The sequence below is a fragment of the Podarcis liolepis genome, assembly GCF_965112155.1.
Source record: "Podarcis liolepis genome assembly, chromosome: 8".
Classification (NCBI taxonomy): Eukaryota; Metazoa; Chordata; class Lepidosauria; order Squamata; family Lacertidae; genus Podarcis; species Podarcis liolepis.
Genome location: NC_139560.1, coordinates 85241647 through 85266375, shown reverse-complemented (window position 1 = coordinate 85266375; position 24729 = coordinate 85241647). Strand labels below are relative to the sequence as shown.

General features: G+C 44.7%; 1 protein-coding gene across 10 annotated transcripts in view; it reads left to right on the top strand.

Annotated features, from left to right (window-relative positions):
* The window catches only part of LOC310714110 (protocadherin alpha-C2-like), a 191442-nt gene that overhangs the window by 111479 nt on the left and 55234 nt on the right, over positions 1 to 24729 (top strand). For 2 of the 10 annotated variants that reach the window (XM_083519132.1, XM_083519125.1), the window contains exon 1: positions 20758 to 23505. The exons of 7 other annotated variants lie outside the window; for them this stretch is intronic. In XM_083519132.1, coding sequence (XP_083375258.1) covers positions 20989 to 23505 — 2517 coding nt within the window. In that variant the 5' untranslated portion in view covers positions 20758 to 20988. Of the gene's footprint in view, positions 1 to 63; positions 2803 to 20757; positions 23506 to 24729 lie in introns of those variants that run through there. One more of the 10 variants, XM_083519127.1, reaches the window with a different exon arrangement.

Below are 24729 nucleotides of genomic sequence, written 5' to 3'. Positions count from 1 at the left end.
TGCGCGCGGGCCCCTAGACGGCGCTGCGCTCCAGCGAGGCGCAATAGGAGCGCTTCTCCCCCTCGCCCCCCTCCGTGAGCTCATCCCGAGCCAAAGGCAGCGGCTGCCTCCGCGCAGGGCTCGCTCTCGCTGGCTCAGCACAAGGGAAGCGGGCGGGCGGGCGAGCCATGACTTCGGCCGGCGCCTGGAAGAAGAAGAAGAAGAACCGCGCCTGCTCTCCCCGCGCGTCCTAGCCAGCGGCTTTCTGGCTGCTGCTGCTGCTGCTCCGGTGCGCTCGGCTGCTGCTGCCGCAGCAAATTTGCTGAGAACGTGGGATTATGGTCCTGTTGGCTCGGTCTGCAGGGAGCTGAGGGGGAAGCCAGGGATAGAAGAATGCGGGTCTATTTAATGGTGTGCTGCCTTATTTTCTACACCGTCAATGGACAAGTAGAGTACTCCATCCCCGAAGAGACGGAGCCCGGCACGCCTGTCGGGAACCTAGCGCAGGATCTGGGTATCGTGGCCGCGACGCTTCCCTCCCGGAAATTCCGCATGATCACCAGCTCCAGCAAGCAATATTTTAGCCTCGATGCAAGCACCGGAGCTTTGTCTGTCAAGGAGCCCATCGACCGGGAGCAGATCTGCGCGCTGAAACCTACCTGCTCTCTGAATTACGAACTGGTGCTAGAAAACCCCTTGGAGCTTTATAAAATGCAGTTTAAAATACTGGACGTGAACGACAATGCCCCCATCTTCCCGCTAGACGAGTACCATTTGAACGTGGCCGAGTTCCTGGCGCCGGGAGCTCGCTTTACCCTGCCCAACGCCCAGGACCCGGACGAAGGCATCAACGGCGTGCAGAGCTACACGCTGAGCCCCAACGAGCTTTTCCGTCTGGAAATGCAAACGCGCGGGGACGGCAGCAGGTATCCGGAACTGGTGCTGGAGAAGCCCTTGGACCGCGAGCAGCAAGCCACGCACAGGCTTGTGGTCACAGCCAAAGATGGAGGGACGCCCCAGAGGTCCGGAGACGCCCAGGTCGTGGTCACCGTCCTTGACACCAATGACAACGCCCCCGCCTTCGAGCATTCCGTCTACAGGGCCAGCGTCTCTGAAAACTCCCCCAATGGGACCCTGGTCACTCAGGTGCACGCCACGGACTTAGATGAAGGCCAGAACGGGGAGGTCCGGTATGCCTTCAGCAACAGCACCCCTGCTGAGCTCCAGAAGATGTTCCACATCAACCCCCAGACAGGGGAGATAAGAGTAAGTGGGAGTTTAGGCGCCCGGAAGCCCCTCCTGGAGATGTTCATTGAAGCAAGAGATAAAGGGGTCTTTGGTATGTCCACTGTAGCCAAGCTGCTGGTGGAAATAATTGATGTGAAGAACAATGCTCCGGAGATCACTGTTACTTCTCTTTCTAGCCCCATCCCAGAGGATTCCTCTCTGGGCACAGTGATTGCGCTCCTGAGCATCACCGATGAAGATCCTGGAGAGAATGGGAAAGTCATTTGCCAGATCCCCACCAACATCCCCTTCCAACTCAAGTCCTCTTTTGATAGTTACTACAGTGTGGTCACCAGCGGCCTTCTAGATCGGGAACGGGTCAGCGAATACAACATCACTGTCACTGCCTCTGATCTGGGCTCCCCTCCCATCGCCACTCAGAAGACTCTGCGGGTGCACATTGCGGATGTGAACGACAATCCCCCTAAGTTCCTCAACCAGATGCGTGAAGTTTCCGTAACGGAGAACAACAAGCCTGGGGTGTCCCTTTTCCATGTGTCAGCCTCTGATCCAGACCTGGGGGAGAATGGTCGGGTCTCCTACCTACTCAGGGACATTGACATCCAAGGCAGCTCCTTGACCAGCTATTTGGCCATTGATGCAGAAAGTGGCATTGTCTATGCAAAGGGCATTTTTGACTTTGAGCAACTCCAGAGCTTCCATTTTCAAGTGGAGGCCAAGGACAATGGCTCTCCAGCCCTGGCTTCCGCCTTCATAGTCAGCATTACCATCCTTGACCAGAATGACAATGCCCCAATCATCTTGTACCCAGGGGTGAGGAATGGCTCAGTGGCGGTAGAAATTGTTCCCCGCTTGGCAGATGCTGACTACCTGGTGGCTAAGGTAGTGGCCCACGACCCAGACAGTGGTCAGAATGCCTGGCTTTCTTATCACCTCTTGCAGTCTTCCGACAGCAGTTTGTTTCGAGTTTCACCCAATGCTGGAGAGGTCAGGACTAGTCGCTCCATGAGGTCTAGTGACCCCATCAAGCACAAAGTTGTGGTCTTGGTAAAGGACAGTGGGGAGCCTCCCCTCTCCTCCTCCGTGACCCTGGGCATCCTGCTGGCTGACTCTCTCCCACAAGCGCTCCCGGACTTTGATGACAGCTTGGAAGCACGTGGGCAGCAGCTGTCCAGCTTGAACTTTTACTTGATCATTGGTCTAGCTTGCCTTTCCTTTGTCTTCCTTGGCTTTCTAATCTTCCTTCTTGCCATTCGGCTTTTTCACTGTAGGACTAGTCCCTCATGCAGCTGCTGCTGCTGCTGCCCCACAGATGAGTATGAAAAGTATCGCTACAATGTGCGCATGCTCCCAAGTTCTCATTTTACACCAGAGATGGTCGAGGTTGCAGGCATGGGGAAGCTTACGCACACCTATTTGTACAGGGCATCTCTGGGTGTTGGGCCTAGCAATAACAACTTGATGCCCAATGGAGATGCCGGAAACCTTTCCAAGGGGGCAGGATTATTACAAGTGCCAGCATCTTGCATTCAAGTGCAGAAGGTGAAGAGTGACCACTTTAATGCCATTCTGGTGGTAAGCAGGGTTTTCTTTTAATATAAAAAGTTATGTGTCTTTCTTGGGCATGTGTATCTGTGTTTGGGGTGGCAAAAATAACCCAAAGGTGTATCCACTTCGTCCATTTTGATTTAAAGGAAGTCAATACATTTATAGACGCAACACTGAATTTGCACCTAACCTCTTAGAAACTAAGGACAGAATAAAAGAACTAACAGCAAATAGAGTGTACCTGCCTCTCATCATTTTTTCTACCATGGACACTAATGGACAGTAGATTCATGATTGAAAAAAAAAAAAAGCCCAGCCAACCGTCCACTTCACATAATGCATAATGTGCATAATGCATAATTAATTTAAAGAATTTATTGCTACAGTATGTGGTGAAAGTTTCTGCCTTAGATGGATTTATTAGAAAGGGATAGACAAATACATGGAGGATAGCCCATCAACACTAACCTGCCTAGCCAGTGGTTAAAATCTGGACTAGATGGCTCCTTGCTGAGATCCAGCAGGGCTTTCTTATATTTTACAGTGAGTTTTTTTATGGCTATCTAGTTAGCTGTTACTCAGCTGTGGGAAAATGGTAGTTAAAAATTTGGTTCAAACGTTTGATCTTCACTGTCTGTGATGAAAATTACAAAATACTTGAATTCCTTGTATTGATTATAAATTGTGCCATGTTATTAATATGATTGTGTATGGTTAGCATTCTTTTTTTTAAAAGTTGGAATATTTGCTTTCTTTAAATTTGCAAAGAGGTTAAAGAAATACAGAGATCCGCAATATGGAAATAGCAGGATGCAGGTGGAATTTTGAATATTTAATTAGTGACGCTGCCAATATGCTTCATAAGTGCATCATGACCTATTGTAAAATTACTTCCAATTATGGCAAACTACAATCTTCTACAAAAAGAATGTCCAAAAGGAACCTTGGGGTCCAACGGTGGAGCACAGTCCAGTTTCCAGTTCTTGAAATGAATCAGTCGTTGAACAACATTCATTGTTGTTCAAAAATCTCTGAACTATACCTGAAAGTAGTCCCCATAATTGCCAGAAGAATTAAGTTCATTTTGAATCATTCATTTTAAAACCAAAACTTTGAATGATTTCTAGTTCATCTTCACATTAATCCCCCCAAGCCCAGCCCAACAGGAGGGCTGGACTCTTAGCTTTCTTTTTTTAAAAAAGAAGTAAGTGCTGTATTTTCCCGTGTATAAGACGATATTTTTTCCTAAATTTTTGAAGTTTAAAATAAGGGGTCATCTTATACACGGATAGTGCATAGTACATTTTCTTACCTTTGAGTCCCCAAAAATAGGGGGCGTCTTATACATGGGGGCGTTATACATGGAAAATATGGTATATTGGATCTCTATAAAGAAAGTTAGAAAGCAAACAATGGAGGCAGTGTTCTAAAGCTTTTTAGGGAGATACAGAGGCACTGCTATTGCTAAGGATTCTTAGTCAATCCATGTTACTAAATGGGAATGCGGAAGAAATGAATGTGAGGCATTTCCCAAGGATTCCTTGCTGAAGAGATTTGAGGTCTTCCAATAGGAGCAGCATGCAGAACAGGGTCAAAGTACAGTACAGGGTCAAAGCGAATGATGCCGTGTGCCTTTAACAGTAGTGTGACAGGCAACAGTTAAACAGGGTAAGCATTTTCTAATATGAAAATACAATTATGGGCAAAACTTCACCTGTCAGCCTTCTGTCTGTGAGACATCTTATTACTTGTGCATGGCTCCTAATTTAGTTTTGCACCCTATACAAGCAGAGGAGCTTGTAGCTTTCTGAATGCGCTCTGTGTGCGCACACATGCACACTAAGGATGAACTTTTTATGAGCTTGGACTAACCTAGTTCATTTTGTAAAAGTATGAACTTTAAGTGGAACTAGTTCCTTTTTGGACAGGATGAACTTGAACTAGAACCAGTTCCTTTTTAATATGAACCTTCCAAGCAACTGCCAATTTCTGGTAGGCCACTTTGTGTTTGGTGGTTGCGGTGATTCTTCCAAAGTCTGCTGGTCTAGATCCATCTCAGTCTGATCTTTACAGATATTAATTTATACCTTAACTATTAGCTCCTGGGTATATCCATTTGGCTGTGGAAATTTAATAAACCTTGGTGGGCCACAGTCACTCTAGTATGAAAACAAAGCCATATAGCCAACCCCATCTCTAGAAGGGGTTAAAAGGTCAAGTGCTTTTAATTTCCATTGATGTGAATAGGAGAGATTTAAGGATGCCTTAATTTCTTCACTGAAATGGATGGGAAGTGTATTTTGGCTGGAACTGGGCATAGTTAGCTTACCTGAGGGCAAAACTAGATGTGATGTAAGCACACACATGCTGCTCAAGAAAGTAGCCCCATGTTGAGTCCTCCCCTGTTGTAACATCTAGTTCATGCCCTGATGCCATAATGCTGACCATTCATTGCCTCACCTCTGCTGCCCAGCAAGGACTCTGCTGGCCAAGGCCAAGAAATGCCAGGGCAGAAACTGAATTGAGCATCATATTATGAATGGGGTGTGGGAGATTTTGACACAGGGCTGCTTTGTTGGCAGCAGCTCTGCATTTTCTGTAACTTATGCCAAACATTTATTTTATAGTAGAAATTAAATCAGGAGGTTCATAAGTTGTAGATTTCTAATGGGTTCAATGTAGAACCATGCATATATGTATTATTGATTAACTTCTACTCTCAGATACAAGCATTCATTCCTTAACAACTATTATGAGAAATAAATGAAGGAAATGCAATAGCAGTGGTTGTGGTTATACAATTAAATATACAAATATAAAGCAAAGAGAAAGTTAATCCTGGTCAATCAATACAGATTGTTCTTTTTATTGTGTCTCTTTGTGGTGAACAAGCAGAGCATTAGCTATATGCTTTGAGATGTTCACATTTTTTGACTGCTGTCATAATACTTGGAAAAATCCCTTTTGAAGAATGGGACGTGTCTGAGTAAATATTAGAATTGAGGTGGAAATATATTTTTATTTTCCTATATCACACTTCCTCACAGGTTTATGAAAGATGGAATACGCCACAGTTCATTTAATCTATATAGTAGATTAAAGAAAATAATACAATAACTGCAATTGTTTCATTTGGGATTTGTGTGTCTTCTGTTGTTTATGTTTTAACAGTATCACTTGGGGTGGGCTGTTGGGCTTAGATGCTGCTTTCACAAATGGAATGTGTGATCCTGCAGTGTTTTGTCTCTGAAATCCAGGCCAAGCCTCTAAAAATAGAACTATAGACTTTCAGTAGAGGAAGTGAGATGGAGCTGAACTACATGTCATGCCATCTTGTTTCAATTTGTGCCCTGTGGTGTGCAGAGCAGAAAAATGGAAAACATGTCACACACCCAAGGACTCTGAGCTTTAAAAAAAAAAATGTTATGAGGAAAGATGAATTCTGGAAGCTGGGTATATTATGCAGATTGGTCAAATTTCCACAGATTTGTTTATTCTGTATAAAATTCTACTTCTGGTAAGCAAGGGGAGGAAATGATGTTACAGAAAGCACAGAAGTCCTCACTCACCTTCTTGACTGCTGATAATACTTTTCCTTCTCCCTCCCTCTTGCTTCAAAGATTTCATGAGCCGCAGTCCCTCACATTTCAGTTATCTTTGTTTATGGAAACAAAATGGAAGCTTGTACAGCTTGAGGATGTTCAATTCAGTGCTTGATGCAAAAATCCATGTTTCAGGAAGTGTTGAATCCAGTCCACCAGACGTCATTCTTGTCACTATGCCTCAAACTGAACTTCCCAGGTGCCTTTATGTGGATGAATTAACAGTGGTGGCTGGTGACCATTGGGAATGGTAGGACGGAAGGGGATGCCAGTGACAGGCAGAGCCACTCTTCGACTGATAGTAGGTAAAAAGGAGGCAGGTGAGGCAGACAGGTTGTTGGCGCAGTGCCCCACTCCCCTTAGTGGACCAGCCTCCAATGTGAATTAAGTAACTCTGAAGGGGGAGCAGGTCCATTAGCTCAGGGACAGAACACATACTTTTTGTATCCATGAAGTGAAGTCCCAGTTTGAGTCCTTAGCATTTCTAGTCAAGAGCAGTCTCCTGCAGTCAGAATAAACTGTGCTGGTCTAAATGGATGAATGGTATAACTCAGAATGTCAATTAGAATATTGGGGGGGGGGATCAGGGAAGTGTGTTTCTTGACAGTCAGACACCTCTAGACTGCTTTCTTCTATAGGTTAAACTTTTCAGTAAAATTTCCTCATGTAAGCCTTCACTATTCCTTTGAATTAGATTTTCCAGGATCAGGCTCAAAGGCAACCTACGACTTTGGACTTGGTGGTTCTTTTGCTAACTTTCGTGAGAAAATAATCCTCTCTTTCAGCAGAATGGGAGATTTCCAGGGTGCGCCAAATAACAATCTTATTTGCCGGGGGAAGTTTCTTTGATCCTAGTCAATTAGTGACCTGTTACAAATGTTTTGACTGGTAAATTCTAACTCAGGGAATTCCACTCCATAAGTAGCAAACTGTGGGATAATTTCTCTCTCTCTGGTATCTCTTTCCCCTTCCCCTCCCTGGTGTGTCCTCCAGACCAATCACCCGTTTCTTTCTCTTCCATGCTGTTTCTTTCTCTTGAGTTTGCACCACCACCAATCTTACACATGATGCTTTCATGCTCTCAGGCAGTGTGTCCTACTGCCTTTCTCTCTCTCGCTGTCCATCCATTATTCTCTCTCTAGTCATTTATGACTGTCTCCTCCCTTTCGTCCTCCCCTTCCTGGGAGAGACTTCATCCTCACAATTCTGTGAAAGATATTACTTCCTGAAACACTGGGTATTCCCCAAGGGAAAGAATTTTTTTTTCTATATTTGGCAGGCCAAAATGTAGAAGCACATCCACCTCCTTCAATACTGTATACCGTATTTTTTGCTCTATAAGACTCACTTTTTCCCTCCTAAAAAGTAAGGGGAAATGTGTGTGCGTCTTATGGAGTGAATGCAGACTGCACAGCTATCCCAGAAGCCAGAACAGCAAGAGGGATTGCTGCTTTCACTGCACAGCGATCCCTCTTGCTGTTCTGGCTTCTGAGATTCAGAATATTTTTTTGTTTGTTTTCCTCCTCCAAAAACTAGGTGCGTCTTGTGGTCTGGTGCGTCTTATAGAGCAAAAAATACGGTACATAAATCCAGATGTTCCCAGATCAAATTAGTGCGCAGGCCATAATATTCATTTTGTGTTTCTGACAAAACCTTAATGAAAAAGCTCATGCCACATCAAAGTAGGGTACCTTTTCATGTCTACTTATGTTTCCAACCACGATTCTCTGTGTCAAAGGGAGCATTTCTCACAGAGGCACAGGTCCAGCTGAATCATTTCTGAAAGCCCTGCTGGATGTGGGTAGGTTGCTGGAGCGGGTGGTATATTTTTATAGACAAAGTAAATATATGTCAGTGAAGAAATTGTGTGTTTTAAAGAACCTTGTATACATGTTAGGGTATGGGGTGTTGTGGAGAGATGACCTACACATTGCACTTACCTGTGGGAACCTTCTCATTGGGATCCAGGTCATCCAGAGACAGGAATCCAGAGCCAGAGAGGCAGATTTGGTTCTCATTGCAATACATGTAGTGCTAAAGCACTTGAGTTCACGGCAGCCATTAGCTTATTTGAGAGAAAGCAAACAGATGTACTTGGGGACACCACTGAGTGGAGTCTCCACTGAGTGAAAGTTAGACCTGCCTCTTGTTCCTGGTGACTCTAGACACAAGGAGTCAAGACTGTGTCTATCTCCATAATCCTGTTCCCTCAGTGGCTCAGACCCATATTGGTTTCTGTTCATACCAAAATGAAACGAAATAACCTATTTCTGCCATACCACTGATCTGGATAACTGCAACCTCAGCTTGCAGACAACAACAAGCCACACCACGGCTCATTTGCACTACATGCAGCACCCATGTGAGCAGAGGAAAGCCACATGTGGGCCAGGCTGCACATTCACAATCCTGCAAACTACAGTTTAGCATGATGGGTGAAGCACTTCAGTGCTAACTGATACCCAGTGGTTCCTAATTAGCTAAGTACTGTGAACCCCCTGCTTTTCAAAAGCCAAGCCATGGACTCCCTACTTTTGAAAATGTTGATCTCTCTATGATAGTTGTTGTGTGAATGGTGCTACAGACCCCTTGGGTGGGCTATGTGGACCCTCTGGGGTCCATAGACCACCAGTTGGGAACTACTGCTCTATTGAAAAAGAACTCATGCAATTTGTTGGAGATGCTTACATTCAATTATATTGTACACAGCAATAAATACACACATTCGGAAGGATGCTTTGTCTTCCCCTTAAAAATATAACACAAAGGCATATGGGATGCTTCATCTCTATGATGATTCTCCTTCCTTTGTTTTTAAATGAATCTGAGCTAGTACATTGCATAGAAATAGAACAATTTACCAGAAGTTGCAGTATAATAACTGTCCTATTTATGCCTACTTGGAAGTAAGTTTGAGTTCAATGGGGCTTATTCTCATGTAAGTGTAAGCTGTAAAATAGAAATGGTGCCATAATTTAAAGCTATGATTCAGAGGCTGTGCAAGCCTATCCATAGCTCAGATGTGTTGAGTCTTGTCAGCTCAGTTCCTTCCTTCTTTTTGGGAACTGGACTCCCTGCCAACCACTCATGTGCTGCTGTGAGTGACCTAGGATTATATGGCTGCCCTTAAACATATATGGAAATAGCTATTGATTAACCTACTCTGATGACAAGTGCATCTACTTTTTAGCTCAGCCACGGAAGTGCAATGAATTATTGCGGCATCAAATTTCAAGAAATGATAAGAAATTTTGGCATTCTTTAAGATTCTGTGGAGTGATTATTTCTTTTAATCTCCTAGCAACCGCAGTCCTAATGCTTAGCATTACAGAGTGCTTTTTAGAGTGCTGGAAGTGCTTCACATAATTTATCCAGTGATCCTTAGGACAACAAGGTAGTTCAGTATTTCTGTCCTTGTACTGTAGTGGAGAAGCTAAAAGTGAGAGAATAATTGTCTACGGTCACCTTGGTAGCTCTTTAGCCTGCCTAAGTGGGCTAAGGTAAGATTTGAACAAGGGACTTGTTATCAGCCACCTACAAGTAGAATAAGTTTTTACAGCATCATTTTTTGGGTGGGGGAGTCCCATTTTCTTTGTTTCTTGTTCACAGCATCTCCTCATGGAACTGCAGGCTGTTAAGATCCATAAATGTGTCACTATAATTAATGGTCTCAGAATTCTAAGCAATGTTTTAGTTTTTAAGAAATGTTAATTAAAATGGTCCCCAGAGCGACTGTGGCAATATATTTAAATATGTACATTTAATTATAGCGCGTGCGCGCGCGCACACACACACCCACCCACACCCACCACCTCTTTTCCTACCCTTCTGAAACCCTCCCCTCAGGAGCTCAAAAGACCAAGCCTTCCTCTTTCCATTTACCTCTCTGCCTCCGCCCACCCCGGTCACAACTGTCCTCAACAACAGACTTCTACTCACCCTGTCTGCTTCAACAGGGATTGGAAATCTATGGCTCTTCAGATGTTGTTGGTCTTCCAACTTCCACTTGTCCATCCACCATAGTCCATCAGGGATGATGGGAGTTAAAGTCCAACAATATCTGGATGATTGCGGGTTCCACATTCCTGCTTTAGACCATTTATTTTTCACACCGTGGGTGGATGTCTATCTAAATTCATTCCCATCTGGGTTCAGACCTTGCTTCAGGACTATATCAGCCTTGGTCATCATAATGGATTACCTTTAACAGCTACTTCTTTTCCTATTGTGCATCTATATGTGTCCCTTGCCTCCTCTTCTCCCCCAATCTCGCAGAGCCCTCTAGTTTCCGCTCTTGCTTGTCCTTCCTTGCAGCGCTTGCTATTTCTCACCTCTGCATGGGCTTCATTCCAATCTTGTTTCCTGGTTCTCTAGCTTAAATATCTGTCAGCAAAGAAATAATGAAAGTTGACAGCAAAGTGTTATCACTGCGTTTTTAGCTGAGACACCAATGACATTGGTAGAGGCAAGGAAAAGGAAACTGTGCAAACTCAGGAAGAGAACAGGCATATTGGCTTCTTCTTGAGTTTCACTTGGAAGGTTACCACCCAAACTTGAGAAAACTAAACATCTGATGTAAGAAAAAAGATGAGTTTAGTTTCTGAACAACCTAGTGGAACTTTTTGGGTTGTACAAACACACCTCCTGACCTGTATCCAAACCCAGTCAATATGCCAGACACTCCTAGATTAAAAACAGGCTGTAAAATAGACAATGTCAATAGCAGATGAGTAGACGTTCCACAATCCGGGTTGGTTTTCCAAATGTCCAAATGTATGGAAGATGTTTGATATGTCCTTGAGACATTTGATTTGGCCACAGTGACTCATGACTTACTTACATCCCATTTGGATTACTGCGATGGGCTGCCTTTGAAAAGTACTCAGAAACTTCAACTGGCCCAAAGAGCTGAAAGCACATTGTTGACCGGGTCTGGTTATAGGAAGCACACAGCCCACTCCTTAGACCTGCTCCACTGACTACCAGTCTGTTTCTGGATGCAATTCAAAGTTATAAACCCCAACACAGCTTAGGTTCAAGCTTTCTGAAAGACTGTGTTTCCTCATATGAACCTGCCAGGAAAGAAGGCAGCATATAAAATATATGTTGTTGATGATGATACTGATCAAAGGTAGGCAATTCCTTTATGAAAGCCACAAGCTACATACCCCTTCCCACCTTATCCCCAATTCTAGCCAAATAATGCTCCCAAGCTTTATAAAATAAGTAGTTAAGGGGGGTGGCACAAAAAATAAAGAGTGTGGCTCTTCTGTCCCTGCTCCTTGTATTTGAGGAAAGGCTGTCATTCTGTTAGTTTGGGCCCCGATCTCCAATTGGTGAAGGTTATATTGAATCCCAAATCTGTATTCAGCTGCATTAGGTGCCTGTCCCAGTTTGACATCTGGCATGACTTATTTTTGAGAAATCTGTGCTGGGTCTTCGTAATCACAACATCTTTTTCTAAGTGTCCACAAACCGACTGTTTCAACTATCTATTCTAGGACTTTTCCTGGTATTGATATCAAGCTGACCTGTTGGTAGTTACAGGGGTTTTCTTTTTGAAGATGAGGACATTTGCCTGCCTCCAGTCTGCAGGGACCTCACCTGTTCTCCAGAAATTCTCCAAGGTTATGGACAGAGGCTCCAGTATTATATCCGCAAGCTCCTTTGGTACCCGTGGGTGTAGCTCATCAGGCCCTGGAGATTTGAATTCATTTAATGTAGCTGGGTGTCCCTTATCATCTATTTTACTCAGAATCCCTATTCAGTCAAGGATTTGCTCCCATGTAAAATGTGTGTATGATTGCAGCCTAGTTAATATAGCACTTGTATGCTGGTGATTAGCTTACTAGGACCTTTGTGTTCAGAGGCAATGCGTCTCTGAATACAAGAAAGCCAGCAAAGAGCTATTTACTTCTTGTCCTGTTTTGTGGTACCTGGTTAGTTGCTGTGGTTCTGGACTCAATGGACCTTTGGTTTAGTCCAGCCAAGCTCTTTCTTATGTTTTTAACACATGCATGTTTTATTTCTCTGTAGGAGCAATTTAATTTTGTAGTAAAACATTAAGGATTGTACCCAACTAAATTCTATTCTGAGAAAACCCATTGGAATTAATTAACTTAAATGAGTTGTGTCCATTAATTTCAGATGGTCTACTCTGAGTATGGCTAAGGTTGGATATAACCTTAATATTGTTTCAGAGGAATTTTCATACATGACCTTGGCGACTGTGATTACTGTGGTTCAGCTTGTTCATCTGAAAGTTTGGGTGCATTTGAATAATTTATTAAAGTCTATGGTACTTATCCCATTGATTGAATTGTAGCTGCACTTTCCTTTCTTTTGTTGGTGTAAGTGAAAATGTATTTTTCTGTCCTTGTGTTTACCTTGCAAACTGTTTTTCTTAGGCTTCAGTAACAATTATCAAATTGCAGCACCTATTGTTTCTCATTTTCAGTGTAGGTTCTTAAAACCCACGAGGGTTGTATATGTCTCAACTTAAGAACACCTCCAAATCTCTCTTCTGAGGCAGCAGTTTTTATTTTATTTTAGGCCTTCAGGGTCAAGTGTAAGGACAGCTGTATGGGTGCAATGGCACAGCATAACACAGTGCCAGCATGAACCACGAACCAGCCTGGGGTTGTTTTCTCATTTTGATACATTAAGCTTGGTCATCCTATTGTACAGCTCAGGTGGTGAGCAAAACCCATTAGGTGACATAGAAATGGATGGAGAGTGTACTATTAGGGTGGTTGTAGGATTGCTGGGTTTCACCATTTGACATAAAGCTTTAGGGGCTTTTTTCAGGAGGAGGACTAATATTTCAAGGGCAGAACCACGGAAACAGGCTATTTTCTGCTTGTCTTGATCTGAACTTTTGCTGTTCACTGCATCGTCCCATGCTCGCCAGGCTCATTAAAATAAAAATGCAACACAAACCCAGTAAAACAATAGTATAAAGGCATATGAAAACAAGAGCTGGGGGGATTCAAATGAACAAAAAATAGCTTTTAAAGGCCTAGGCAAAATAGGACTCATTCTGAGATAAGTTAAAGTTTCTATCTGTAATAGTTGACCTCCGATTTTAATCTTTTACATGGTTTCAAATGTTTTTATGTGAGCTTGTTGTAAGCTGCTTTGATATTTTTTCATGAAGAGAGGTATACAAATATTCTTTTATAAATAATAAAAATAACATAATCTTATAATACAATCCTATTGAGAATTACGTCTCACTAAATTCAGTTATTCTCTGTTGAAGGCCAGACCAAACAATGGCACCATTAATTCAGCTGCCAGTTGCAAGCATGGTTTTGTTTTTCTAGATTTAGAGGCACAGGGGGAACCAATAATGGGAGATGGTAGGAACATGCACTAGATCCAGACTGGGATCTAACCAATGGCAAAGCCTTCCCTGCTGATCCCTGACCTAGACCACCTTCCCTCCCATGCCTGCTATTTACTTCAAAAAAGAGAGACATTAACACAATTGCTAATTTCATAGTGTTGTGTGCCATGTCTAGTTTGATGGGCTTAGTCTTGAAGTGGCTGATACCAATCGGTAAGCAATACTAGATTGCACTTGTCACCCTCATAGTCTTCCTAGTGCAGCCACATGTTTGACAGAAAATGGCAAGACAGCAGTTTCAACAGGAGGAGGCTCACAACAATTCCTCCAGGATTGCTCCTTCTTTTATGATGATGCCTGCATTCTAATCCACAACAGCTTCTCCTTATAGCTCTCTTTTCACTTACAGAGATTTCATTTTGTGTCCATGCTTTCTGAGACTGTGATAGTAGTCCAAGTTTTGAATTTCTGAGCAAGTAATGTCCCATCCCAAAATAATATTCATTAAAGCCAAGTTGAAATAGCTTTGGAAGATTCCCTCAAGGAAAGATCTTAAATTTGACCGCTGGAAAAATGAAATTTGCTTTTCTATGGGAACAGCTGAAAAAGCTTAGTTCTGTTTTGGCAGAAGGAAGGATGATTGGCATGTGGGCTCAAAACCTATATATGCCTGGCAGTGCTCTTTTGGCAGTGGAAAACCAGGTTAAAAAATATCAGTCACTAAATGAGGAAGCAAAAAATCGATTGATGGTACAATTAAGCACTTAATGGTGATGCCTTCGAGTAGAATTTCTAATAGCCTGTAACATACACAGCCAAAGGCTATTTACTGTCCAGCATCAATTCCAGCAACAGTCACATCTTAAACCTGATTCACATGAACCAGTAGCAGCAGCGTTGCTGCCCAAACCATTGTGTCATAGCTGCATTGTCCATGTTGCTGCTGCAACTGTATAAATTGCTTTATATCTAAAATTTTCATGTCAGAGTTCTCTGGGGTCCACAGATGCTGGCACGAAAAATGTTCTAAATGATAGGGGGAGGGGAAGCAAAAATGGGATCGTTCCCATTATTGATAAACATCCTTCACCATGATAATATAACTATTGGTGAATGCAACCTTGCTATCGGTACTTATGAACCAGTCTCTCTCTTACACACACACACACACACACACACACACACTGCCAATCCCTTATTTAGGCAGGTAACTCAAATGTGAACATTGTATATGCATCTACTGCCCTCAAAACTGTGCTAAATTCTGATGGAGTCAGCCTGTTTATTGCCATCCCCAATACCTGCATGAGTTTCTATAACTGTATACACTTCTGCATTTCCTTGGTCCCATCATTCTCTGCATGAATAATGCTTCTGTTGGATGGCAAAAGCTTAAGGTCACCTAAACAGTGAGAATTGCTAGAAGATGAACAAATTCATTATCTGAATCCACATCTGTCTGCATTATTTATTCTTGCCCAAGTAGAAACTGGGTTCTACGTGGGCCTCATGATAGCCGTCTATGTTGTAGAGATTTTAAAAGCAAATAAGAGCCACCATCACCAGTTAGCATTTATATGGTCCTATCGGTATCCAACCATGCAACAACAACAAAAACACATTTCTTTGGTAATTTTACAATAACCCTATAAGGTCGCTAAGTTGGAGATAGGTGGCCTGCCTATAGCCACCTAGTAAGTTCATGACATCTAACATATATCATTGTTGAAAGCAGAATCAAAGGATAAAATCACTCATGAAATCAGTGGCATAGCGTGGGGGGTGCAGGGGGGGCCGACCGCACTGGGCGCAACATCTGGGGGTTAGGGTTAGGGGGCGCAAATCCACGGGTTAGGGGGCACAAATCCACAGGTTAGGGGGCGCAAATCCATGGGTTAGGGGGCGCAAATTACTTGCCTTGCCCCGGGTGCTGACAACCCACGCTACGCCACTGCATGAAATAGAGGGGAACAGCAACAAAGTGACTGATTATTATTATTATTTGCTTGTCAGGAAGGAGTCTTGTACTTTTTGTAAGCTGAAAAATGTTTTAAGGAATTATTAAATTCTACTAGATATCAAGAACCATGGATGATATGGAAATTATATTAGCATTGCAACCATAAGGGTTGAAAAGGAAAGGAATTGCTATGGGGAAATTACTGTACTTGTTTTGAAGAAATTAATACAGAACATTTCTCACCCTGTAGAATGGACCAAGTTTTTATTTGCAGAGGCAAATGCAAGATAAATCAACAAACAAATTGGTAAAGAATAAATGGCGTTGGCAGCACACTGGTCAGCTACAGGGCTGTCCAAAAGTATAACATGACCTCCAGCAGTGGAAATAAGTAATTTGGGCTTTAACAACCCATCAAAACATAATGCACAAGAACCAGCTCATAATTTCAGCTTCCCAAGTACTTAATAGGAGCCACTGTTTTAACTTGAACTGGCATCTTCTGATTACAGAGGTGGAATATTAGTATTACTGAAGTCAGTAACAAAACTCCCTTGTTTTAGTGGGAAAGGATTGCAGCTTGCAGGCCTTTTGTGGGAGCCCATAGTCTGAAGCTGGTGTAGCTCAGACACAGGATCACCACCGCACTGAGAACTATATTCACAAAGATATATGCACAATTTAGGGGGTCAAATGCTTTTAAGTAGCACAGGGGAATACTGACTGCGAGCCGGTTCATATACGCAGGACTATAACTATAAGCACTTCATAACCAGGTTTCAATCTACATGGGAATATTCTCCTGGGATAGAATTAGAACATCAGCAAAAATCAGAGATAATTCCCAGATTATGGAACTCCATACCTTAGAAGATCACTTGAATTTAGGAATATTTATTTTTGTAATACTTTTTTATTACTACAGTGGTACCTTGGGTTACAGACGCTTCAGGTTACAGACTCTGCTAACCTAGAAATAGTACCTCGGGTTAAGAACTTTGCTTCAGGATGAGAACAGAAATCGTGTGGCGGCAGTGGAAGGCCCCATTAGCTAAAGTGGTACCTCAGGTTAAGAACAGTTTCAGGTGAAGAACAGACCTCCAGAATGAACTAAGTTCTTAACCTGAGGTACCACTGTATTACTATTATTACCAGTGCTATTTTTCTCAAAAAAAGAAAAAAATAGGTGCTGGAACTCATCATGAATGTTTCCCTTGTTCTCTTATAATGGCAATGGCGCCCACCCAAGAGGAGCAGGAACTGAGTTCCAGTGAGTTCCGGCTGGGGAAAAAGCCATTATTCTTCAAATTCTGAACTGCCTAGGATACACAACCCTTTCCAAAAGCATTCCTACAATATGAACATTCAGGTGCAATGGCAACCCCTAGAGCGCTCTATAGCTATGAACCTGTGTGACCTGGGGAGACTGAACATCCTTTCTAATGAGTGTCCTTATCCCCTCTGCCAACCATCATTACCTCTGTCTTGTCTGCATTCAGCTTCAATTAATTTGTCTACATTTAGTCCTCAGAATAGCCAGAGAATAAGTAAGGGGAGGGTGGAAGGGGGGGAAGACCTGTGTTGGCCAAGCTGTGTCTGGGCTGCAGAGAGCTGGCTTGGGGCTCATTTGAAGGAATGCTCCTCCATATAAAACAAAATCCACCCTCACACAAAATTAAATATTAGGGATAAGGATTCTAGTCTAACTTCCTCACTTGGCATGCTTGCTTTTCATTTGCAGGGATTTCTTGTTGCTGCTGTATGGAGGAAGGTTTAGTCAAGTGAGTCTCAAATTTAAAAACAGAACAACACACCCAAAGGAGTACAGCCTAGTCACAGATTTGCCTCCTCAGTGACAACAAGGTTTAGATGTTAACTGCATAAGGTCGTGGTCTAGATAGCTGTGTGATCTTTTCTAGGCTACTGGTTATGCTTACAGTTGGGCAGCTCAAATTCCATCAATCTCTCATTGTGACCTTACTCTTCAGTTAAATCCACCTAAATCCAAATCTTATCCAGTAGCTTCACAGACATGTTGAACAGAAAGAGAGATGTAAGATGAGGACTATTATATTTTATATACTAATTTCTGAAACAATGGCAAAGTCAGCAATATCCGAAAATCACAGAATATACAATCTAAATGTAGTCAGGGTTTTTTAAATGATTGGTTGACAAGTTTTATTGCAAAACAGCTGTATTACACACACATGGCCACCACCTCCACACACCTAAGCGACTTCAATTTACATCAAAGATGAGATTAGTTTTGCACTGAACTGAGGCATGGCATGAGGGGGAGAGTACATATTAGTACCAATGATCAATTTAATAAAGATGCCCGATATGACAAACTGAGGCCAATAGCTTCGAATGAGGAAGAAATATGTAAAGAAGCAAGTCAGGCATAAAAGAGGATTGAAGCATGAAACAAAATGTCTGATGCAGAACTGGAACAAGAAATATATGCCGGCTCAGGAGAGGCTTAGAAATATATTTAGAAAGGGGGAGAAACAGAAGCTTTATGAGGAGATTATCAGCAGTGCAATTCCATACAGTGTAAGGAGAGTCCACAATGCCTCTGTAAAGACATCTGTATTCCAACCCACAAGTTTGTATAATATAGTTATACTCTACCTTTAAGGATGACTCATTCCAAGACATCTTACAACATTGTAACAACAACAAAGCATCCAAAATGAAATAAAAGCAATAAATGCTATGATTATACATATTCTGCTCAAAGTATTTGGAACCTTTTGAATTCAACAGTATGGGGAAAACATAGGTCTACTCCCAGCATTATTATTTATAGATAGATAGATAGATTCAATTTATATCCTACCCTTCTTTCTGACGGATTCCAGGATGCTAAACCTCTCTCTAAGGTGTATCAGTGCATTTTACAAGTGGGGCTGACATTACGGAATGCTCCTCAGTTGTTGTTTTTTTAAATGTAATGCTTACACACAGGAAAAAGTAGATGTCAGAAAAAGGCCAGGCTAGAATAGTACTCCCTGACATGCTAGTTTTCTGCATGTGGTGGTTTTGAAAATTGGAGAGCATTTAATCATGTGAGCCCCCAAATACTGTCCAAAGTATTGCAGCCTAGACATTAGTTTACAACCCTAGTAATAACTAAGCCATACAGGTAGTCTCTGTTGACACAAGAAATGCATGCAACTATTCCTTGCATAGGATAGACATTGGGAAATTATGTGCCTTGAAGGGTTAGCTCTTCATACTGCTTCTTCTCACTTATCCCACAAAATAGAAATGGGGAGGGGGAGAAGAAAACAGCAGGAAATTACTTGTACCCAAAACATGTATGAACTATGGCACAAGATACAAGGATTTGGAGGGGGGAGTAATTATCTTTTTGTAATTGTTCTTGGAATTGTGTAATTTTTCAAATGGATCTCAAAACCAATACTATTAACTACCAATGCTATTATTATAGAAACTGTATTCTTTGTAATAAGATTTTCTGCATATGGTGATTCTGCATGCACACATGCATAGGGCAATATTTCTGATACGAATAAAGAAAGCAGGGTGGTTAATTTTATTTTGAAGTCCAGAGTTTGTGTTGCACACAATGAATCCAAATTTAATAAGAGACAATCATTGGCATATACAGAGAAATACTGTTAATTCCCAGACTCCTCATTTTCATTATTATTACTGAAAGACTATCATTCATTTGCAGTTTTATAATGAATGCTGTCTTAAAAGCTTGTGATTTAATTTAAGGAAAAACAGAGTCTGGATCTGCCCAACTTGTGGCTCACCAAGCCAAAAAGAGTCCGCCAACCTGTGGGCTGCCAGATATTAGAAACACTTTCTCCTTTCTCCAGTCCTAGGCAAGTAGCAAAAACAGGAGATTTGTCAAATAAATATAGCTAGTAACCTGGGTTTGGCTTGGTGAGTCACAAGTTGTGTGGTGAGATTCCAGAAGGTGGATTGCACATACCAGTTTTGGTATATGAGGGAACTGAGGAAGGAAAAGCAGTGTGAAGGGGGAGTTTTGGAAAAGCAAGAAAAAGGACCTGCAGGGAAGCCTTTTCTAGACATCAGGATGTCAAAGACTGAAAGCCTCTAGAGGGGCTGTGTCACAACTATGGCACTCCCTTCCCCGGTAAAAGTATAGATCATCTTTTCATTTGCTAGTAAGCTTGAAATTGGTAAGATTGGAAGTGGTGTGTTAATGTTGTTTATACATCGAGTATCCCTCTTCCTGCATTTTGATTGCTTATTTTTCTCTTTCATTACTTCCTGGAGCCTTAGGGATCTTGAACCCACCTATATAAATCAACACACTCCTTTCCTAGTTGTGTTTTTTTTGGGGGGGGGGCGGGCGGATTTTTCTCCTTGATTTGTTTGCTGCACCAAAGAAGGAACATCTTGGTGTGGCTGCAGCAAACAGGAGTGTGAGCTGGTCGAAGGCCAGTGGGAGGACTCACCTTTTCTTTTCTTGGATTTGGCATCGGAATGGGATGGGAGCGAGGCTTTGAGTTGGGAGAAGGGTCCCCAGGGCGGGAAAACTCACCCCCTGCTCGCAGAAGAGATCAGTTCCAACCTCTGGCATTTTCGTTGAAAGCCTCCCAGGCAGCCAGGATGGCGAATATCCTGGGTCCGAATCTGCAGTGCCAGGTGGAGAAAGCAGAAGTAGGCTAGAGGGACCCCCGGCTCGACGAGGCATCGAGCAGCCCCCGGTGTTCGGGCGTGTGCATGTGCTGCGTGGCGCCTGCCCCGTGTTTGTTGAGAAGCGGGGTGAGTGAGTGAGTGAGTGAGTGGGGCAGCCGGCCTGCATAGCTGCGCCCCTGTTTCCCGCCCCCCAGCACCCACCCTCGGCTGCCCCGCCGACGCCTCCTTGGCCCTGCCCTTGCCTCTTCCTCGCCGCGTCGCTCCTGGCTGGCCGCCCGCCCGCCTCGAGGTCGCTGTTCCTCGCCCAGGTGCTGAAACGGAGCCAGCCGAGCGCCGAACCCGCCCCTCCCCGGAGCGCGGAGGAGCAGCCGCGTCAGCCGGCGGGGGAGGAAGAGGAAGAGCAAGAGGAGGAGGAGGAGGAGTGGAGCAGCCTGTCTGTCGTCGGAGGAGACGGGGCCATCGCAGAGCGGGCCAGAGCTGGCGACTGGGCGACATGAGGGGCTGGGCGGCCCCGGAGCGGAGGAGGGGCGCAGTGGCCGCGCCGGGGGCTCCTGGCGGCGCCTGCTAGCCGCTTGCATGACCCTCCTGCCGCCGCTGCCGCTGCTGCCGGGAGGCTGAGCGTGGGCCTGCCCGGGGCCTCCCTTCCCGGACCTGCCATGACACCGCCGGGTTCCCGGCGCGGCCGCGAGGCGGAGGCCCTGGGCTCCTGGCTGCTGCTGCTGCTGCTGTGCCTGGGTCCCGCCGTCGGGCAGCTCCGCTACGCAGTGCAGGAGGAGGTTCCGCGGGGCGCCGTGGTGGGCAGCGTGGCGGACGACCTGGCGCTGGAGCCCCGGCAGCTGGCGTCGAGGGGCGCCCGGCTGACGTCGGGCAGCGGTCGGCAGTACTTGGCGCTGGACGTGGGGCGCGGGCTGCTGGTGGTGAAGGAGCGCGTGGACCGGGAGGCGCTGTGCGAGCTCAGCCCGTCGTGCTTCCTCAGCCTGGAGCTGGTGATCGAGCAGCCCGTCGAGGTGCACGGCGTGGAGGTGGAGGTGCTGGACATCAACGACCATGCGCCCCGTTTCCCCCGCCAGGAGTACCGGCTGGACGTCAGCGAGTCCGCGCTGCCGGGCGCCCGCTTCCCCATCGAGGGCGCCGACGACCCCGACGTGGGCTCCAACTCGGTCCAGAGCTACCGCCTCAGCCCCAGCGAGCACTTCGGGCTGGGCCTGGGGGACTTCGAGCGCGGCAGCAAACTCCTGGAGCTGGTGCTGCTGCAGCCCCTCGACCGCGAGCAGAGCGCCCGCCAGCAGCTGGTGCTCACCGCCGTCGACGGAGGCGACCCGGCCAAGTCCGCCACGGCCCAGATCTCCGTGCGGGTCTTGGACACCAACGACAACTCGCCGGAGTTCGACCGCGGCACCTACACGGCGACTTTAATGGAGAATGTGGCGCCAGGCACGCTGGTGGCAAGGCTGAACGCCTCCGACCCGGACGAGGGCTCCAACGGCGACGTGCGCTATTCCTTCAGCAGCTACACCCCGGAGAAAGTGCGCCAGCTCTTCAGCGTGGACCCAGTGTCGGGAGAGGTGAGGGTTAACGGGACGCTGGACTACGAGGAAGCCTCTTCCTATGAGATCTATGTACAAGCCACTGATAGGGGCCCCGTCCCCATGGCTGGGCACTGCAAGGTGCTAGTCCACATTGTGGATGCCAATGATAATGCCCCTGAGGTTGTGCTGACTTCCTTGTACAGCCCAGTCTCCGAGGATGCCCCCCCTGACACCGTGGTGGCCTTAATGAGCGTCACTGACCAGGACTCTGGCCAGAACAGGCAAGTCAGCTTGAGCATTCCTGCCAACCTCCCTTTCAAACTTAATTCCTTCAAAAACTCTTACACCCTGGTGACTCAGGGGGTTCTCGACCGCGAAAGGGCTGCTACCTACAATGTTACCATCACTGCTGCAGATGCAGGGATCCCTCCCTTAACTTCTCACAAAGTCATCCAGGTGGACATCTCTGATATCAATGACAACCCACCACGGTTTGAAGAATCCGCTTACTCTGTTTACATCCCTGAAAACAATGCTCCAGGGGTTTCCCTCTGCACTGCCAAGGCTGTTGACCTTGATGCCAATGAAAATGCCCACATTTCCTACTCTCTGCTGAACAGAGAGATTCAAGGGCTCCCTGTGGCCTCCTATGTCTCCATTAAACCTGACACTGGTGACATTTATGCTGTTACTTCCTTTGACTATGAACAGCTGAGGGAGTTCCAGGTTGTTGTGCAGGCCCAAGACTCGGGGGTGCCACCACTCAGTAGCACAGCCACAGTGAACATCTATGTGGTGGATCAGAATGACCATGCACCACAGATTCTGTATCCTGCCCCAGTTAATGCCTCGGCAGCTATGGAGATGATCCCCCGCTCAGCCAGCACTGGATACTTGGTGACCAAAGTCATAGCCATTGATGCAGACTCTGGGCAAAATGCATGGCTCTTCTTTCACCTGGCCCAGTCTTCAGCTCCAGACTTCTTCAGAGTGGCACTTCACAGTGGAGAAGTTAGGACTACTCGAAAACTGCCGGAGGACACTGTGACCACCTTCAACCTTACTGTTGTAGTGAGAGACAATGGAAAGCCACCCTTGTCTTCCTCCGTGTCAATCATAGTTGCCGTGGTGGACAGGATTTCCAAAATCATTCCTGACACCAGGAGGCACGTAAAAAGCTCTAGAAGTTACTCTGAGATCACCCTTTATCTCATTGTTGCTCTGAGCTCTGTCTCATTTATATTTCTATTGACAATCGTTGTCCTCGCTGTAATCAAGTGCCAGAAACACAGTGTGCACATGAGCTCCTGTTGTGGGGGGTTCTGTGGGACGCCCAGAGAAAGGTGCCCGGTCAGAATGTACAAGCAGGCAAATAACAACCTTGACACCAGAATGTCAAATGGTTTAAAAGTCCAGCCCCATTTTGTTGAAGTGCGGGGCAATGGCTCTCTTTCCAAGACCTACTGCTATAAAGCTTGTCTGACTGCGGGCTCAGGAAGTGATACTTTCATGTTTTACAACACCGGGGTCCCAGCAGGAATCCACTCCCAGGCTGGGATGGCTGAGAGACATCTGACTGGGCAGAGTGGGCAGAGCGCACAGAACCTGATCATACTTAAAAGTGAGCCGATCACTCCAAGTGAGGTGAGGACTGAATGGATAAAATGACCTGAATGTAACCAGTGGTCTTTTACATGCTTAATGCTCAGGATATTGATAGGAAACAAGAGTGGGTTAAAGGAATGGTGAGGCATGGCATCCATTTCCCCCCCCCCCCAAACAAAATTGGAGGCTTTTGATTCCTTCTGCTCTGCTAGCTCAGGTGTATTATATCCGTGTAGCACTTTGTTTTAAAGGGGTTTTTATCTTCCTGATCAAAGTATCAGGGTGTTCTATCACCTTTCTACATGTAGGAGAAAGTTCACTCTAGCAGATTATATGATAGCACAAAATACGCATAAAAGAAGCATAAGAAGGCTCAGTCTGAGAATCAATATGCTTCAAATGATGTTCAGGTGATGCGTGTTTCCTTCAAAGCACTGTGTCCAGTGGGGCTTACTCCCAGGGTATTGGTGTGCAGCCTACAAGACTTTGTAATTATGTTCCATCTTCTGGATCGCCATATTAAGATACACTTGGCTGTATGTTTTCCAGGCGGCCGAGAACATATAAAATATTCTTAGGCTACAATTCCACCATTGATCTCAGTGGGACTTATTTCTGAGCAGATATGAATAGATTAAACTGGTAACACAGTGTTTTACTTCTCACTTCTTCTTCCTGTCCTCCTGTCCTACCTCCCCATTTCTCTGAAAGTCTAGTGACATAATTCAGTATGTTGACCCAGTTTTTGCTGTGCTGTTGCAGTACATTAGTCTGTAACTCCCAATGTACTTGTTTAGTACCTATGGCCTCTTCATTACCCAATCATGCTCTCTTGTAGTGATACACTTTATTTATTTATTTTTTTATTTATTAGTAAACAATACTAACAGTAGGTTGTAAAGGATCCTATATATCATTTCAGTTTTATGGCATCTGCAGCACAGCAGTACAATACTGGGTGTTTTTCCCAGGTACCATTCAAAGCTGTATTGTGAAAGCAGTCACACTGTCTCCAAATGGACTTCAGAAGTAGGAAACAAAATGTACTCAGTTTCAATATTTTGGTAAAATTATGCAGATATGCTTTGCTGAAAATAAGAGTAGTACAGCAAAAACAAAGTTGGACAGCCAGTTTTTTCAGTATTCAGAAAACAAGTTAAATAAGTTAGTAAATAGAAAGAAAAAAAACTTCTATTGAAAGCCCCAAGGTGAAATTGTTTCAATGGAATTTTCTCCAACAATCACTCACTTGAAAAAGGTTAT